Here is an 18,408-nt window from a genome sequence, read left to right on the forward strand (position 1 = left end):
ACGAGAGGAGAACAGGGATAAGTGCAAATAAGTATCCTCTTTTTCCCTCGAACAAAGGAAGTGTGTACAAAAGATTTTAACTCACACTGTCTCACTTATTTTAATAGGAGAAAAATAAAAGTTACATATTATTTCTCATTAAGGTAGACTCAGTTTAGTATAGTTCGACATTATGCTCTACTTTGATTTAAAGGGGCTACATATATTTATCCTCTGGTACTGGCAGAAGCAGAAGTGTCTGTTTAAGCCTCATTCACACGTCCGTGTCCGTGCTCAAATCCGTGAGCAGGTGGTCAGTGATGCATCCGTGAAGGATCCGTGTTGGGTCAGTGTGTCCGTTTTTTGCTGTCCATGTTGCATCTGTGTTTCACTGACACTGAACAGCTGAAAAATAATTTTCAAAGCATCTTTTCCTAATGATCCGTGAAAAACGGAGGCAACACGGATGGCATCTGCGTTGCATCCGTGGCTTTCACGGACCCATAGACTATAATGGACGTGATGGATCCGTGAACACGGACAAAATAGAGCATGCATCCGTGCTAAAAACAATGACCCTCGGACCGTGCTAAAACACTGATGTCTGAATGCACACATTAAAATGAATGTGGAGAACAGGTACAGCAAGCGTCTGTGAAACACGTGTGAATGAGGCTTTACTTTGTAGTGGGAGATGAGCTGCAGTACGCAGCATGGCCACTACACAGTGTACTGCGCTGTGGCCTTCCAGCTGCATACACTGTATACTTTCTGGTGCTGTGGCTTCCTGAAACAGCTGGTCGATGGGGTGCTGGGTGTCAGACCCCCACTGATCTGATTCATGACCTATATAGAGGATAAGTCATCAATAGCTCTAGTGCGGACAACCCATTTAAGATCCCGCTATACAAACAAGCAGCCCAATCCAAAGAAATATCCCTGACAACTTGAGCCAATCACTGGCTTCTTAGGAGTGTGTATACATTTAAACCAATGTTTTTATTGTACCAATGCATCTCAGACATAAAGAGAAGCAACACTGCAAATAATCTCAAATATGAATGTCATACCACATCTCCTTATGCAGATCTGTGTCTCCATGGCTACAGACTACAAACACATTCTGTGTAGTCTGATATTCAGACATATGTTACTCCCATTCCTCTGCCCCTTCTTCTTATTTACCAATAGACAGAGTCATAGCTATAGGGGCTGTAGAGATGGTGGCTGCATAAAGGCTCTATAGCCTGAAGGGGCCAAAATCTCCTCTGCCACACAAGAAGACGCCGGTATTATAAATGGCGCATGGCAGGTGGATGCCCTGTAAAAGATTTTGCATTAGAGCCCAAGAGCTTCAAGTTATTCCTTCACCTACAGACAATACAAGAGGAGGCAGGTGAAAGAGGATAACATATGGCAGCAACGTCACATTACACAGAGTTTGTTTGTTGTCTGTAACCATGGAGACACATAGGTCTGTACAGGAGCTGTACACAAAAAATGCAGGAGATTTTTAATCAAGGCTTTTGCAACATTGCTTATTAATTATTTTTTTATTTAGATGCTTTAAGAGAAATTAAAATGTTGATTGCAAAAGTGCTCACACCCTTTAAATCTAGTACAAAAGAGAAAACGATCAACATTTGTTTTCTGAACTGGACCCAGAGGAACCTTCAGGAAGAGATTTTCCAGGTCACAGAAGAACATGAATCATGGTTACGTTCCATCAATGTTCCTGTAAATCATCTGTATAATTTTTTTCTTTTTATAATTGCAGATCATAATTCACACCTGGTGGATTTCTCTCATAAGTCAGTAATTTTTTTGCAAATTATATTTTGGAAACTAGGAAAATGGACAGGCTTCAGCTTTGCTGACCCACTTATTTAAAAAAAAAACTGTTTAAACAATGCCAAATTTTTGAATTACAAAATCAATATAAAGCAAATTATTTTCTCCCCTTTAAAAAAGATACAGTACAAAGAATACAATACATAAGAGGTACAATATTTCAATTTTTTTCAATTTCTTTCAAATGAAAAGTTTTTCATCAAATCATTAGCATAACCCACACAAACCAAAGTTCATTCAGTAAATACAAAATCGTAAAATGTATATCAAAAGTCACTTATAGACCGCGGACAGAGAAAGTACTTAAGCATGCATAATATATTTATTGAAGATGACGTGTAAGGAGATAATGCATTTTAAGCCACATTTTTCATGTACAACGAATTGGATGCATTATTGTTTTTGCATTATTTTTTCTTACAAAATATATGTATTTAGCAGTTTGTTTTCCATGTTTTTATTTTCTGTTTTTGCTCAGGAGAACCCAAACTAATTATGATCTGTGAATCAGTATTCCTGAATTTATTTATTTATTTCCCTAAGAAAAGCAGAAAAAGCTAAAAAGTTGTTTCCGTTGAGCTTATTAAAATACAAGTTCTCTTCTTTGGTGCTGTTTCCAGTTCCGGGTATTAAAATACAAGAAAAGGAGAAATTGTAAACCCTGAAACAAAGTACCTGTCCTTGACCAAAAAGTCTAAAAACTTCAAAAAATGTAAATCCCTAAGACGTAGATCCAATGGAATCTGAATGGAATGTTATGTAACCAGATGATGCGGAAGGTGAACTTAAAAAGCTGTTTGTACTCCCCTTATCTTCTACTTTGTTGGGTTGGTCCTGTCCAGTCCAGGTATTGCTTAGCCCCGTCTGGCAATTGTTTGAGTCACCAGAGATATTTTTGGAGGCTACCTCCTCCAGTTTCTGAGATTCAGCCTTCTGAACACGTCTTTGACTATTACGGGTTCTTCGGTGACCTTCGGTATAGAACCTTTTATGGTCATCATGAGGTCTATGATGACTAGGTACATTTAGAGTACAGCTTTTTCCATGAGGGGAGAATCTCTGTAATACCTGCGGCTCTCTTTCAAAGTCTGTCAGGGTAAAATGAGTAAGTGTGGGATGTTGTAGAGCATCAGGAATAAGAGCAATAGAAGAAGACCTTATAGGACCTTTCCTTGGACTTGGCAGAGGAGTGTCATCGATAAAACTGACCACTTCTTCTCTGCTAAAGCACTTAAAGTCATTTTTGTAGAGTTCTTCCAGGGTAAAGTGTTTAAGTGAAATGAGGCTCTCAGAGGCTTTTCGGCACTTTCGATAGGGCAAGCTGGCGTCTTCATGGTACATTATCAGGCTACTGCGTCTTTCACGTCTCGGCAGTGTAAAGAATGAAATAGCAGCAATGTCTTCTGAGGATCCCCAGCCGTGAAGGAACGCCGGTATCTGACCTGTTGTAAAAATATCTGTTTCATCATGGGAATAGCGTCTCGTTGGAGGGACCTAGGGTAAATATTGCAGGAGAGATTAACATAGGCCTTCATGTCACTTCATTGGGACAAGTACACTTTCGATTAATGTAAAAGAACAAGCAGTCTTCATAAAACATCATGGCTTGGTGTGAATCATAATGAATACTTTTGTATTTGTAGAAAGGATGTTGACTAACATTAGCATAGTCCAGTATGAAATAATGCTATAAGATTGTGGTCAAATGGCCCTTTGGTTATTGGGATATTTTATATAGATGGGAATGGGACATAAAGTTAGACAGACCCTGTGGGCATCCACAGAATCACAAAGTATTTCAGGAGATGTTAGTAAGGTTAGAGACGAATAGCTACCTAGTCATAGCAGGTTGTTTACAAAAAAAGGGGGGGGGGGGGTACCTACCCTGAGTAAAGGTATTTGTATACACATATATATTAATGGCAAGAATGGCCTAGACCTATCTTGACCCAGGTATAAAGTGTGTATTAAAACTTCACTTTTAATTCGACATAATGATAAAATGGTTTGGGCAGAAAGGCTGCCCAAACCCCTGAAGAAGCCATTGATCTGGTAAAACATGTTGGGGGGCAGTTGATTGTTTTAAACAATTGTTGTCCACTCCAACGTTGCTTATTAGCTTAGAAGTCCTTGTGTAGGACATTTCATTCAATATAGCAAGGCTTTTTGAGCGAGGTGGAGCGCCTAGCAGCGTGTGTGCAGTGTGTGAATGCGTCTTGACAGCTACTGACGTAGTGTCAGACAAGTGTGCTGATCTGTGCACGTTTGTGTGTAGGAGCACAGTCACCTATTCCATTTAATCCGTTTTTGCAGGCAACTACAGGTTGTTTGCTTACATTAGTCAATCCACACATTGCCCCCCTATGTTCAAGCTCTGTAGATATAGTTGTGGTGAATAGGAGATAGTGCACATCTCCCTCACCTTGGCAGCATCTAAGTCGTCAACTCTTTGGGGTGGAAACAAAGTGTTTTAATTGTTTGTTATGGTTCACAGCCATTTTATCATTATGTTGAATTAAAAGCGAAGTTTTAAAGTTTTAATACACACTTTATACCTGGGTCAAGATAGGTCTAGGCCATTCTTGGCATTAATATATATGTGGTCATAGCAGGAGCACAGCTGTAGGGGGTGTACAGGGTAGTAGTCACCCCCAGCTCCTGGTGCCTGTGTGGGCCAAAGTCCCTTCTGTTGCATAAGAAGACACCAGCATTATTAATGGCCCAGGGTATGTGGGAGGCCCTGTTGCAGAGTTAGACCCATATTCTAAGCACCTGATCCAAATTCAAAGTATGTGACAGATCTCTGTATACATTAGTGTTGTCCTCTCCTTTGTCTACAAAATACCATGAAAGGCGTTAAGACGAAGGAAAGGGTTACAGAGTTATACATTCTAAAAACTGCTCCCCTGAAATTCTACATCATTCAGCCAATATTTTTTTTTCTATAAATATCTAGCAATAGTTTGGCAAATTTGGTAATTCCAGCAGGATCAACCAACCATCTAATGTGTTTCCTTTTGACTCTCTCCCAATGGCACATTGGCCATTCTGAACTTCAACTTCTCGATCCTTTTGTTCTCTGCATATGAGTCGCTGACGGACTCCTCTGGCAGCGGCTTTCTCCCCTTCTTCCTACTGAGAACACATTTGCTTGGCATGTGTAGGAGGGGATTAGGACCACAGTTCTGTAAACAGGACTAAGTGTATACTGGGTTATCTGTTGTGGCAGTGCTTCACTATCAGAGATTCCTATTTTTTTGTATCGTATGAATTTGAGTTTTTGAGTCGAGGTGAAGAAATTGCTACCACAAAGAAAGTATACCTGTGACTAATTACACAGAGGAAATGAGGAAGTATGTTACTTTTGTATAACCCCAATCCTTGAAAAGTGCAGAGTGGATTGAGTAAATGGTACATTTTGTGTTTTTGGGAGGAGGACCTATGTCTGGAAGATCCTGCAGCGCTCATTGATGGACTAGAGATAAGAACCTATGACAACATTTTTTTTAATCTGAGGGGTAGACCAGCTCAACAGGAAAGGAGCTTTCCAGGAGTTTAATCCCAATGACCTATCAGATCATTTCAGACCAAGTGAATAGGAGCACCACTGCAGTAACCAGGTTCGGCCTCTACACAGTGTACAGAGCTGGGATGTTCTGGTGGTGCCTGAATCTGGGCACAGCAGCTCCTGAAAAAGCTGATCGGCCAGGGTAAGGTTGCCTTCACACAGTCAGTGTTTGATTAGTGATTTCCATCAGTGATTGTGAGTCAAGAACACAGAACAGGTGCAAATCTTTCCATTATACCTTCTGTTTGTGTAGGCTTGACTCCTGGTTTTGACTCGCAATCACTGATGAAAATTTCTGATCAATCACTGACCATTAATTGATATGAAACTCCTGGAATAATCCATTAAGCAAAGATTTTGCTCTGATATACTGAATATGTTAATATTTGTCCCTGAATATGTTAAATTTTGTTTTAAATTTATTAACACATTTCTAGTGAAATTTTTAGCAGGCCTTACGCCCACTGACTGTGCACATCTATGGTAAGCAAAATACATTATTCTGTTAAAGGCGTTTTCCAAGATTTTCCAGGGACCCTTGCTCACAGGAGTGCTGGTGCCTTCTCAAACAGCTGATCATTGGGGTTCCCAGGTTTCAAATCCCCACCGATCAGATACTGATGACCTATCCTGAAGATAGGTCATCAGTAGATAAATCTCTGAAAACCCTTTTAATGTAATTCTAACCAGCAGAAGTTTATTTTATGTAAGCAGGTAACTTTTTTCCACTTTTATGCATTTGTTTAGAGCTTTAGCTAAATCGTAAATACACATTTTATTTAAGTAACTCAAGCCAGATGTAAAATGATAAGACAGTGGCACATCAATGCATGCAGAGTAAAATAAAAAAAAGTTGCACATGTTGAATTAATAAATTGAAGCTTAAGAGCCCTGAAGGTAAAGAAAATTCTGGTTAATGTTCCCACCATCAGCAAGATTTTTCAAGCCTCTGGATACATATATATATATTTTTTTTTGCAGTAGATGGGGATGAGGTACGCAAAAGAGATGGATGGGTATGGGTTTGTTTGCACTTGAAGCTACTCCATGTAATAAAAAAGATCAAGTGTAAGAAGTAGACTAGAAATAGATCAGAAATTTAGAAAGCAGGAGTTACTGAAGATTGACAGATGGTGTCCAAAAAAAAAAGAAGTAGCACAAGACATAAGGCAGCAAAAGTGCAAGCAAATAGTCCATAAAAATGTCATTCCCTTGATAAAACAAAGCATAAATAAAAATATCATTTTTTTAACCAAATCAGCAACATAATTGTAGAAATAACTAGAATTCTGAAAACATAAAAATATTACGTGCAAATTCTTAAATCCCTCTGTGCTGCCATTCTTCATTTTGCCCAGCATAATAATCAAGTATACTAAAAATAACAACAAGAACACAATGGTGAGACATTCAAGATTAAGAATTCAAGACCGAATGCAACATGAAAATTCAAGCAGAATCCGACATGGTCAAATAAAAAAATAATCATGTGAAATCTTCTATTGGGATTAGATGATAGAATCATGGTTTAGTCTTTGGATTTATGTTTTCACTATGCATTCAAATCCTTAAAGGAACACCACAGGAAAACGGATGCTCTATGTTATGCCTAGTGTATGGTCAGAGAGGAGAAGCCTGGCACCGGACCTTCAGGTCTTGCGCTAGGCATAACACAGAGTATCAGTATTTCCTGGAGTGTTCCTTTAAATATTTGTTGGGCAAGATTTAAGGGCAAGCCACAAAGGTCAAGGTGTACGACATCAGCTACTCATGATGGTCGTGTGGTGCTAACAAGGTGTACGACATCAGCTACTCATGATGGTCGTGTGGTGCTAACAAGGTGTACGACATCAGCTATTCATGATGGTCGTGTGGTGCTAACAAGGTGTACGATATCAGCTACTCATGATGGTCGTGTGGTGCTAACAAGGTGTACGACATCAGCTACTCATGATGGTCGTGTGGTGCTAACAAGGTGTACGACATCAGCTATTCATGATAGTCGTGTGGTGCTAACAAGGTGTACGACATCAGCTACTCATGATGGTCGTGTGGTGCTAACAAGGTGTACGACATCAGCTACTCATGATGGTCGTGTGGTGCTAACAAGGTGTACGACATCAGCTACTCATGATGGTCGTGTGGTGCTAACAAGGTGTACGACATCAGCTACTCATGATGGTCGTGTGGTGCTAACAAGGTGTACGACATCAGCTACTCATGATGGTCGTGTGGTGCTAACAAGGTGTACGACATCAGCTACTCATGATGGTCGTGTGGTGCTAACAAGGTGTATGACATCAGCTACTCTTGATGGTCGTGGGGTGCTAACAAGGCTTATTCTACTTCTTCCCACTTCCATCTCAGGACATAGTTCCCTCTCCCACCGAGGAGTATTTCTGTTTTGAAGGGCCATAGGGGAGGGAGGTTTGATGTTTAAGACATTGTATTGCTACTAAGGAGCCAACAGGCCTCATTATAGGGAGTCTGTCAACATAACGGGAGTCTGTCAGCAGGAACATGACTATGTAACACAGCCTACTACCAAGAAGGGTTTACTGACCTGAATAAAACACAGCCTTTTCTTTTAGTATACCTGTAGCTCCATTACCAAGAATTTAAACTATTAATTAATATGCAAATTGGCGACCTTGGCGCATGCGCACTACAGCGACAAGTGTCTGCGTGGTCTAGAACACGGGCACTGCACAAGCAACGATATTATTTCAAATGGCACGTGCGCGAGAATACAGTGTCAAGCAAGATGACATACTTAATGCCTGGTCGTGTCAACCAATGGTCTGAGGGAGTGGCTGGGCAGAGAAAAGAGAGGAGTTTGGATGCACTGAGAGCATAAAGAACACCCCCAGTGCACTTAACTAATCTGTATACTGATTAAAAGTTTAAATTATTGGCAATGAAGCCAAAGATTTACTAGAAAAAGGCAGTGTTTTATTCAGGTTTATTCAGGTGAACAGACCCTAACTGACAGTGGACAGTGTTACATAGGCATGTTCCTGCTGACAGACTCCACACATGCTCATTAGAAAATATGATGCTGTATTTTCTAGCCCCCTCACACCATTGGTTACCACAGTCGATTCACTAATATAGAAGTAGGATATCCCATAAAGCACGGTAATATTTTACTTGTCCCACTAGGTGGCTATCATGCAAGTTAACTTTTTCCCTAAAAGTATTTCCCTAAAAAACTCCCCTACCAGCTGGATCTCGGCAAGGAGAACCTATAACTTCTGAAAGCCTGTATAATATTTTTATAATGAAATGTATTATATTCATGTGTAAATTATATAACCAACTTAATTGACACAGCTATTTGTGCTCAAGAGAGAAGAAATCTGATCATCGTGTAATGAAACGTTTTGCAACTTCTACTTAATGAGTTCACATTTGTGTCACAGATTCCATTCAGCTGAAAAACAGCACAGCATACAGTGCAATTTCTTCCAGGAAAAATTATAGACACCGTGAGCAAACCCAATGGACCTCAAATCATTGAGGTCCCTTGGATGTTGTTGGTGTCTGCTGTGTGATGGATCTGTTACAGTGGTGCAGCTTCTCTTATAAATGAAAACTACGATGCCAATGTGAGGATAGCCTTAGAAGCATGTTCACTGAAAGGAAGCAGAGAACTTGAAAATAGTGTCAAATTGAAACTCAAAGCATGTTACTAAGTTCCAGAACTTTTCATCATTTGCACAAAGCTCCTTTAAAGGGTACCTCAGGATGGGCAATGGTAATAAGATCTATTATGACCTCTCCCCAGATCTTCTTGGAAGAAAATCTTCAAAACTGAGAGTCTCGAATATGTCTGGATATTATTTGCGCTCCCACAATTCACTGTCAATTAGCCTGCATAACTTTATTGCTAAGATGGTCACCATACCTGGAGATAGTGCATTTTATCTTCTTGAGTCTCCTTCATAGGATACATCTGAGGGATTCCCCTTTCTAAAGCTGAAAAGTCATACTTGGTAATACGTTCCATGGCCATGATGTCACCCCCATAATTGTAGTCATAGGGTCTTTCATATATGAGATCAGAGTGAATGCCCCCATCAGGACTGTGGTCTGTATAAGATAGAAGATGTCATGTTACTTCCCAGCACCATTCATGAAAAAAATGACTTCTTAGCACCACCCATGAGCACAATTCATAAATAACAACCATGCGTACCACTCCTGACTTCCCAGCAGCATCAATGAGCATAATCCATGAGTACCACCCAAAAGTACCACTCATAACTTCCCAGCACCACCCATTAGCACAGTCCAAAAGCACCAGCCATGAGCACCACTTCTGACTTCACAGTACCACCCATGAACACAATCCATGAGCACCAGTCCTGACTTCCAAGCACCACACATGGGCACAACCCATGAGCACCAACCAAGAGTACCACTCTTGACTTCCCAGCACCATCCAGAAGCACCACCCAAAACAACCGCTCATAACTTACCACCACCACCAATGAGCACAATCCATAAGCACCACCTATGAGCACCACTCCTGACTTCATAGCACCACCTATGAGCACAATCAATAAGCACCACCCATTGGCACCACTCCTGACTTCATAGCACCACCTATGAGCACAATCAATAAGCACCACCCATTGGCACCACTCCTGTCTTCCCAGCACCCCGATGAGCATCACCCAAGAGTACCACTCCTAACTTCCCAGCACCACCCAAGAAAGCAATCCATGATCACCGCCCATGAGCACCCCTCCTGATCTCCCAGCACCACCCAAGCCGTAAATACCCCAGAAGGAATTATATCAACATGAATGCAGGTTACTAGACATGTCTCCAGGGCTTTGGAGATATCATTTTATATTTTTATATCTTACACTAGTCATTTTCTCACCTTCGTTTTCATCATCATTGGACATGATTGCTATACATTTGTCCCAGACAGATTTGACATCTGCCCGGTAGCGGTCACAGGCCCAGAGGAACATCGGCAGCAGAAGAGCTTGGATTACAGAACACCAGAGGACACCCAGGACCATCCAGTCATCTGACTTGTCAAACTTCAAACTGGCAAAACTTACAACCTGTGTATTAAAGAAAAGAAATCAATTGGATAAACACAGGATTAGCCAATACTCTGAGCTCATGCCGGTTCAATGGTTTTACTGGACCTTTGTTAGCACTTAGATACTTTCCACTCAGTCCGCACTTCTTAACACCATGTTGTATTTCATTTCCCATGCTCCCTCTAGTGGTGGCTGCAGGCAGACCATTTTTTTGTTTAACTTTATGACGATGCGGTGGGTACGATATCAAACACTGCTGGACAACCCCTTTAATAAGTTCACTGCCAGTTCTATGTAAATCCATAGGCCAGGGGTCAGCAACCTCTGGCACTCCATCTGTTGCAAAACTACAAATCCCAGCATGCACATATGCTCAGCTGTTTTTGGAACTTCCATAAAAGTGAATGGAACATGCTGAGAGTTGTAGTTTTATGGCAGAATACAGGAGGTTGCTGACTCATGTAATAAACAAAGCAGTGTCAGTGAATAATTCAGCTCTGTTACCTCTGATAAATGCAGGGCCATATCTTATAATCCTATTTACAGTTTGTTTTGTTGGAATCTGTGCCAAGTGTTTGATCCTGATGCAATACTAATCTCCACCAGTAGAGGGAAGCATTGGCTTTTTAGTAGCCACAACCTTCTATTTCTCAATCCCTAGCACAGGAGATACAGCCCATTGCTAATTCACTTTTAATGCTACAGAAAATTATTAGTAACATAGGTAAAAGACAAATATGACATACAATGATCCGTGTGGAGAGCTGAAGACAGACGCCCATTAAAGCCTTTTCCTGGAATCTTGTACCATATTCATTTCAGAAATAACCATGCACTTTTCATGTTATAATTAAAGGGTTAAGGACCCCAGGTCAGAGTATGCAGATACTCGTGTTACAATCACCTCAGCTGCTCAAAATGATGGCGGCCGCAGCCTAAAAGTAACGCAACATACTGAAACGACTCCGGGAATCAGGTTGGCAAAAAGGGCATTTGCGGAACTCAGAATGGACCCTACGGAGTGCCTCGCCCAAATGACTACCACTTTATTAACATTACTGTCCACTATTAAGTTTGTAGGTTCAAAATTCTGTCAGTGTATCTGTATAGTAATTCAAGGAAACAGGTCGGCACTTCACCTTTAGGTGCACGCTGCACGGGAAAGGAGCAATCTCCAGTAGATACAAAAGATAAATCCCAGCAGCTGTGTCTTTCAAATAAGCTTCTTTTTTATTTTTTCTTCATAAAGCAGAAAGTCCTACAACCAGGACGCGTTTCGGCATGCAAGCCTTTTTCAACAGGTACATCCATAAAATAAATCAAAACTTATATATAAGGTCTAGTTCAGCCCATTCATGACGTCTCCACCCAGTGGGTGGTATTTTAAATGAATAATTAATCAATCAATTAATGATAGCAGGTGAAAAACAAAGCAACATATGTCATGGGTTATATTCTACCTTATTGGAGAATCTATATATCCTTTTCATCACATGGCAGCGGTCTAAAAAGAATACATGAAAATATAATAAATGTATCTATATATTTCAAATATTATGCAACAACAAAATCTCATAAATGTGCGACCTCATACTCCCTATTAAGTCCCCTTGGATGCAGTGTATCCAGGGTATGGATCCAAAAAGCCTCTCTTCTGAGGAGAAGCCTTTTGACATCCCCCCCTTCTCCTTGGTCTCTTTACCTGTTCTAATATTTGAAAACGTAACTGTGCGACAGTATGTTTGTATTCCTCAAAGTGACATGGAACCGGTAACATGAGTTTTTTTGTCCTGATATCAGATTTATGTTTACTGATGCGATCCTTCACTGCCTGCATTGTCTCACCCACATATAATAGGCCGCAAGGACATTTAATAAGGTATATAACATTTGCGGAATCACAGGTAAAAAAACCCTTTATTCCAAAACTTTTACCAGTATGAGGATGATGAAACGAAGGACCTTTAATTACATGTGAGCACTGGAGACAATGCAGGCAGGGAAATGTACCCATCCGCGGCGAGGATATCCGCTGTTGTTTCAACATTGCTTTTGTACTGCCTAAGTCTGCATGAACCAATTTGTCACGATAGTTCAAATTCTTTTTATTGCAGATGAGAGGTGAGTGTTTAGGGTGAGGGCCTCATTAGATGGAGATAAATCCAGGATAGCTTTTATCCATAAATTCCATCCATTCAATACAGGCATTGATAATATAGTCAGGAAACATTGGCACCTGTTAAATAAAGCGTACCCTTGATGAATTTAAACACTCACCTCTCATCTGCAATAAAAAGAATTTGAACTATCGTGACAAATTGGTTCATGCAGACTTAGGCAGTACAAAAGCAATGTTGAAACAACAGCGGATATCCTCGCCGCGGATGGGTACATTTCCCTGCCTGCATTGTCTCCAGTGCTCACATGTAATTAAAGGTCCTTCGTTTCATCATCCTCATACTGGTAAAAGTTTTGGAATAAAGGTTTTTTTTACCTGTGATTCCGCAAATGTTATATACCTTATTAAATGTCCTTGCGGCCTATTATATGTGGGTGAGACAATGCAGGCAGTGAAGGATCGCATCAGTAAACATAAATCTGATATCAGGACAAAAAAACTCATGTTACCGGTTCCATGTCACTTTGAGGAATACAAACATACTGTCGCACAGTTACGTTTTCAAATATTAGAACAGGTAAAGAGACCAAGGAGAAGGGGGGGATGTCAAAAGGCTTCTCCTCAGAAGAGAGGCTTTTTGGATCCATACCCTGGATACACTGCATCCAAGGGGACTTAATAGGGAGTATGAGGTCGCACATTTATGAGATTTTGTTGTTGCATAATATTTGAAATATATAGATACATTTATTATATTTTCATGTATTCTTTTTAGACCGCTGCCATGTGATGAAAAGGATATATAGATTCTCCAATAAGGTAGAATATAACCCATGACATATGTTGCTTTGTTTTTCACCTGCTATCATTAATTGATTGATTAATTATTCATTTAAAATACCACCCACTGGGTGGAGACGTCATGAATGGGCTGAACTAGACCTTATATATAAGTTTTGATTTATTTTATGGATGTACCTGTTGAAAAAGGCTTGCATGCCGAAACGCGTCCTGGTTGTAGGACTTTCTGCTTTATGAAGAAAAAATAAAAAAGAAGCTTATTTGAAAGACACAGCTGCTGGGATTTATCTTTTGTATCTGTATAGTAAAGCTCGGTTTTACTGACTCGACACATTACATGAGGATGATGGCTGCATGCTGCCACCACTAGGGGGAGCTAACTGCATATGTACTTATACAGCCAGCATTGATCTCCCCTATAGCAGTTCAGTGACCATAGACCATAGCAGTCATGGGCCCTGCCTCTGTGGTAAGTAAGCCACAAGACTATGGATGTAGGAAAATTAGTTTGCCCCTACTTTTTTGACTGCAGCCCTTAGACGTCCCTCCCCACCACAAAGTCTTGGGTTTACTTAGCAGCTGGACCGCCACCATAAAAGTGCCACCCGCTTCTCCAACTATGCCATGTACCCATAGCATACCTAAGTGAGATTACATGCTCCATTCACTGCCAGAGCTGCATCCACTGTTTTGTTGATTTCTAGTTACCACTGCCCAGTAAGCCGCAACCTGTTTCTAAGGGCAACAATCAGAACTTTGAATGCAGCTTTGGATGTGACTAGAGTAGAGCATATCATAATTCAATATTTCATAATAAGCTGCGAGCTGCTTCAAATGACAAGTAACCAAAAAATGTAATTGTAATCACAGATCAACTTTATATCTTAATTTCAATGTCTTATTGGGCTCATTGCCTGCAGAAACGGGGGAGTCCCAGCAGGTACTGTGTCTCCAGTTTTTACTGTGATCCGGCATGGCCCTTATACTATGTCTTACCTGACATACAGTGAGTTTCCTGCCCAGGCTGTCAAGCCCAAAGAGAGGGGGAAGAGAAGGAGACAGCAGGGTCTGTGCATTTCTATAAGTCCTGGGTGACTTAGTGACCAAATGACATTCCATTAACCACTAAAGCTGGCAATCCTCAATAGAGTGTTGTTGGCCGACAGCTATTTGTCACCGACTACACCATATTTATAAAATGTGGAGAAGATCCGCTGCCGGACTCATCTTGCAGCAGCTTACTTCAGGCAGGAACGAAAGACCAGCCATGTTGAATCTAGCATGTCTGATCCTTGTGTATGGTCCTTTAAGGACTGCTCTAGCTTAAGCTACACAAGGAGAAAGAACTGGACTGGCACAGGAAGAAAAGAAGATATTTCTGCATTTAAAGGGGTTGTCAAGTTTCAGGGAGATCCAGCACCTCAGGTTTTCACAGCTGGCCACTTTTTCCTCAGCTGCAGCGGTGACATTGTGTGGACAACACATGACCACTGCAGCCGATAACTGGCATCAGTGGTCATGTGTCATACACTGTAGAGGCCAGTAATTGACTGAACTGTTGTAGCTACAACAATATGTCATAGGCTGCAGCCTTAAGAGAGGACAGAGCGGTGACGCTGGATCGGAGGACACTGGAAAGGTAATTGTAAGTGATTTTAGTATTTTATCAGCTGCCCGGCAGTTTTGACTAATAAAAAAATAAGATGAACCACCCCTTTAAGGTGAATTAAGTTGGTTGTAATACTGATTTGAGCCAATAGATGGCATTGTTCCTTGACGCCTGTGGATGATAAATTCTGTAACTCACATCATAGATGTAAGCTTTTATTATAAGATCAGCTCCAGGTGAATGCACTCCCCATCTTCTTCAGATCTAGATCAGGCTTCATTTTTTTTATTAATCTGACAAATGGTAGAAATCTTTAGATTATAAGTACAGAAAATCCTGACTGTAGAGTTTTGAATGAACTTTCTGCCCTGACATTTTCTTATCTTTGCAGCGCTATTAATTCTATCTATAGGTTTATAGATCTGACACAGAGCGGGGGAGGCTTTTTTAAACATTACCGAAGGGAGGGCTGAACTTTCATAGAAAGGTGAAATGGATGGTGGGAAATAAAAAATTGTGAAAATATAAACATTTTTCTAAAAACACTTGTAGAATCTAATGTCTCACTTAAAGGGAACCTGTCATAATCTTTATGCTGACCTCACTGACGGCAGCATAAATTACTGACAGAAATGCTGATGTCAGCGGTGTGTGACTCATCAGCTAAAAGTAAGTGGTTGCCGAGAACCAGCATTATAACCATTGCAGCCCAGACCTAGAAAAGAGTGAAATCTACCTGAGAAGAGTCCTGGTTATCCATAATCTCCTGCTCCCCCCACCATCTGCTGATGATTGGCAGTTCTCTCCTAGAGAGAAAGGGAGAAAACTAGGTAGAAGACGGTCAGTCATCAGCAGGAATTCATGAATAACCAGGACTCTTCTCAGGTGGCCGGGACTCTTTTCCAGGCCCAGTCTGCAATGATTGTGATGTTGGTTCTCGGCAACCACTTACTGTTAACTTATAAATGACAGACCGCTGAAATCAACTCACCTGTCTCTACATTATTCTGCCGTTAGTATGGGCAGCACAAAGTTGATGACAGGTTCCCTTTAAGCAAATGGCATTTATCATGTAGATAAAGTGAATACAAGGCACTTACTAATGTATTGTGATTGTCCATATTGCTTCCTTTGCTGGCTGGATTCATTTTTTCCATGACATTATACACTGCTCGTTTCCAGGGGTTATGACCACCCTGTAATCCAGCAGTGGTGGCCGTGCTTGCACACGATAGGGAAAAGTGCCGGCCTCTGTGGTGTCCCGGACCCCTTTAAGTACATTGCTGATGATCTTTATCTTTCTTTTGTGGAGAATGTGAGAAGTGATCTTGTTAGCATTAAATAAAATGGGATTCTGTGGCTACATCCACACGATCAAAATAGTTGTGTGACCTCCGTTTTTTTTAACCGCTGTCACACTGCCATTTTCAGAAAAATTACAGGTTATCAGTGTATTCACACGTCCATTTTTTTAACGAACCGTGAATACTGGCTGTCAAAAAATAAGACATTTTCTATCGTATCCATTTTCATGGCCTGAGAGCTCCCATACAAATAAGTGGGCCGATTTTACAGGCCATTTTTTAGAAAGGCATTAGTGACCACTTGTGAATGTGGCCTAAAACCTCAGATATAATGGCTATTGTCAAGAATCTAACCATCAATAGTTTTTAAGAACTATCATCAGGGGAAGGACAAGCTCTTTTGGTGCCCAAAACCAGCAAAATAAAATGTGCCCCCCATACTGCCAGCCACAGACCCCAGAAACAGAAACATTCCAAGAGCAACTAAAACAGAGGCCCCTAAAAGATACAGCCACATCATCTCCATAGTAAACCATGGTGGTCATCCAAATCAGTGACACACAACGTCAATATGACAGTGACATCTATAGACGTCCATAACAGTGACAGCCATAGACCTCCATAACAGTGACAGCCATAGACCTCCATAACAGTGACAGCCATAGACCTCCATAACAGTGACAGTCATAGACCTCCATAACAGTGACAGCCATAGACCTCCATAAGAGTGACAGCCATAGACCTCCATAACAGTGACAGCCATAGACATCCATAACAGTGACATGCATAGACCAGACCTCCATAACAGTGACAGCCGTAGACCTCCATAACAGTGACAGCCATAGACCTCCATAACAGTGACAGCCATAGACCTCCATAACAGTGACAGGCATAGACCTCCATAACAGTGACAGCCATAGACCTCCATAACAGTGACAGTCATAGACCTCCATAACAGTGACAGCCATAGACCTCCATAAGAGTGACAGCCATAGACCTCCATAACAGTGACAGCCATAGACATCCATACTCAGTGACATGCATAGACCAGACCTCCATAACAGTGACAGCCATAGACCTCCATAACAGTGACAGCCATAGACCTCCATAACAGTGACAGCCATAGACCTCCATAACAGTGACAGCCATAGACCTGCATAACAGTGACAGCCATAGACTTCCATAACAGTGACAGCCATAGACCTCCATAACAGTGACAGCCATAGACCTGCATAACGGTGACAGGCATAGACCTCTATAACAGTGACAGCCATAGACCTCCATAACAGTGACAGCCATAGACCTCCATAAGAGTGACAGCCATAGACCTCCATAACAGTGACAGCCATAGACCTCCATAACAGTGACATGCATAGACCAGACCTCCATAACAGTGACAGCCGTAGACCTCCATAACAGTGACAGCCATACACCTCCATAACAGTGACAGCCATAGACCTCCATAAGAGTGACAGCCATAGACCTCCATAACAGTGACAGTCATAGACTTCCATAACAATGAAGGCCATAGACCTCCATAACAGTGACAGCCGTAGAACTCCATAACAGTGACAGCCATAGACCTCCATAACATTGACAGCCGTAGACCTCCATAACAGTGACAGCCATAGACCTGCATAACAGTGACAGCCATAGACCTCCATAACAGTGACAGCCATAGACCTGCATAACGGTGACAGCCGTAGACCTCCATAACAGTGACAGCCACAGATCTCTATAACAGTGACAGCCACAGATCTCTTGGCAAGCGCCCGACTGTATAGGGAGGGTGCTCAGGGACTGATGGTCCTCCCCCCTTTTCCCCTTAGGGACGTTCAGGGAGCTGGCCCCATCTCAGTAATGGTTAAGTAGGTTGCAGATTAGGGTCATTAAGGGTTAATTCACTGAGGATCCTCCTTAGACAGGATGGGGGCGGTGCAGGAAATCCTGAAGGTCACATATACCTCCTCTCTGTTCTGGTCACTTCCTCTTGCAAGTGGAAGCAGATTGGCCCTCCCTCCCTTTGCGGTTATTCTTGGTAGGCGGGTCGAGGTGCACGGTTCTGAGCAGTTATGGATACTTGGTTATTCTGTTTTGTTTTTTCTATTCTTCAG

At 41.4% G+C, this 18,408-nt stretch overlaps 1 protein-coding gene across 1 annotated transcript in view; it reads right to left on the reverse strand.

Moving 5' to 3' along the window:
• Positions 1-909: 909 nt before the first annotated feature.
• The window catches only part of GPR153 (G protein-coupled receptor 153), a 90,516-nt gene continuing 73,017 nt past the window's right edge, over positions 910-18,408 (reverse strand). Inside the window, exons 4-6 of the mRNA XM_040429637.1 lie at positions 10,290-10,479; positions 9,306-9,490; positions 910-3,324 (exon numbers count right to left, since the gene is read on the reverse strand). Of these exons, the coding sequence (XP_040285571.1) occupies positions 2,551-3,324; positions 9,306-9,490; positions 10,290-10,479 (1,149 nt within the window). The 3' untranslated portion in view covers positions 910-2,550. The remainder of the gene's footprint in view (positions 3,325-9,305; positions 9,491-10,289; positions 10,480-18,408) is intronic.

Source organism: Bufo bufo, chromosome 1 (genome assembly GCF_905171765.1).
Source record: "Bufo bufo chromosome 1, aBufBuf1.1, whole genome shotgun sequence".
Classification (NCBI taxonomy): domain Eukaryota; kingdom Metazoa; phylum Chordata; class Amphibia; order Anura; family Bufonidae; genus Bufo; species Bufo bufo.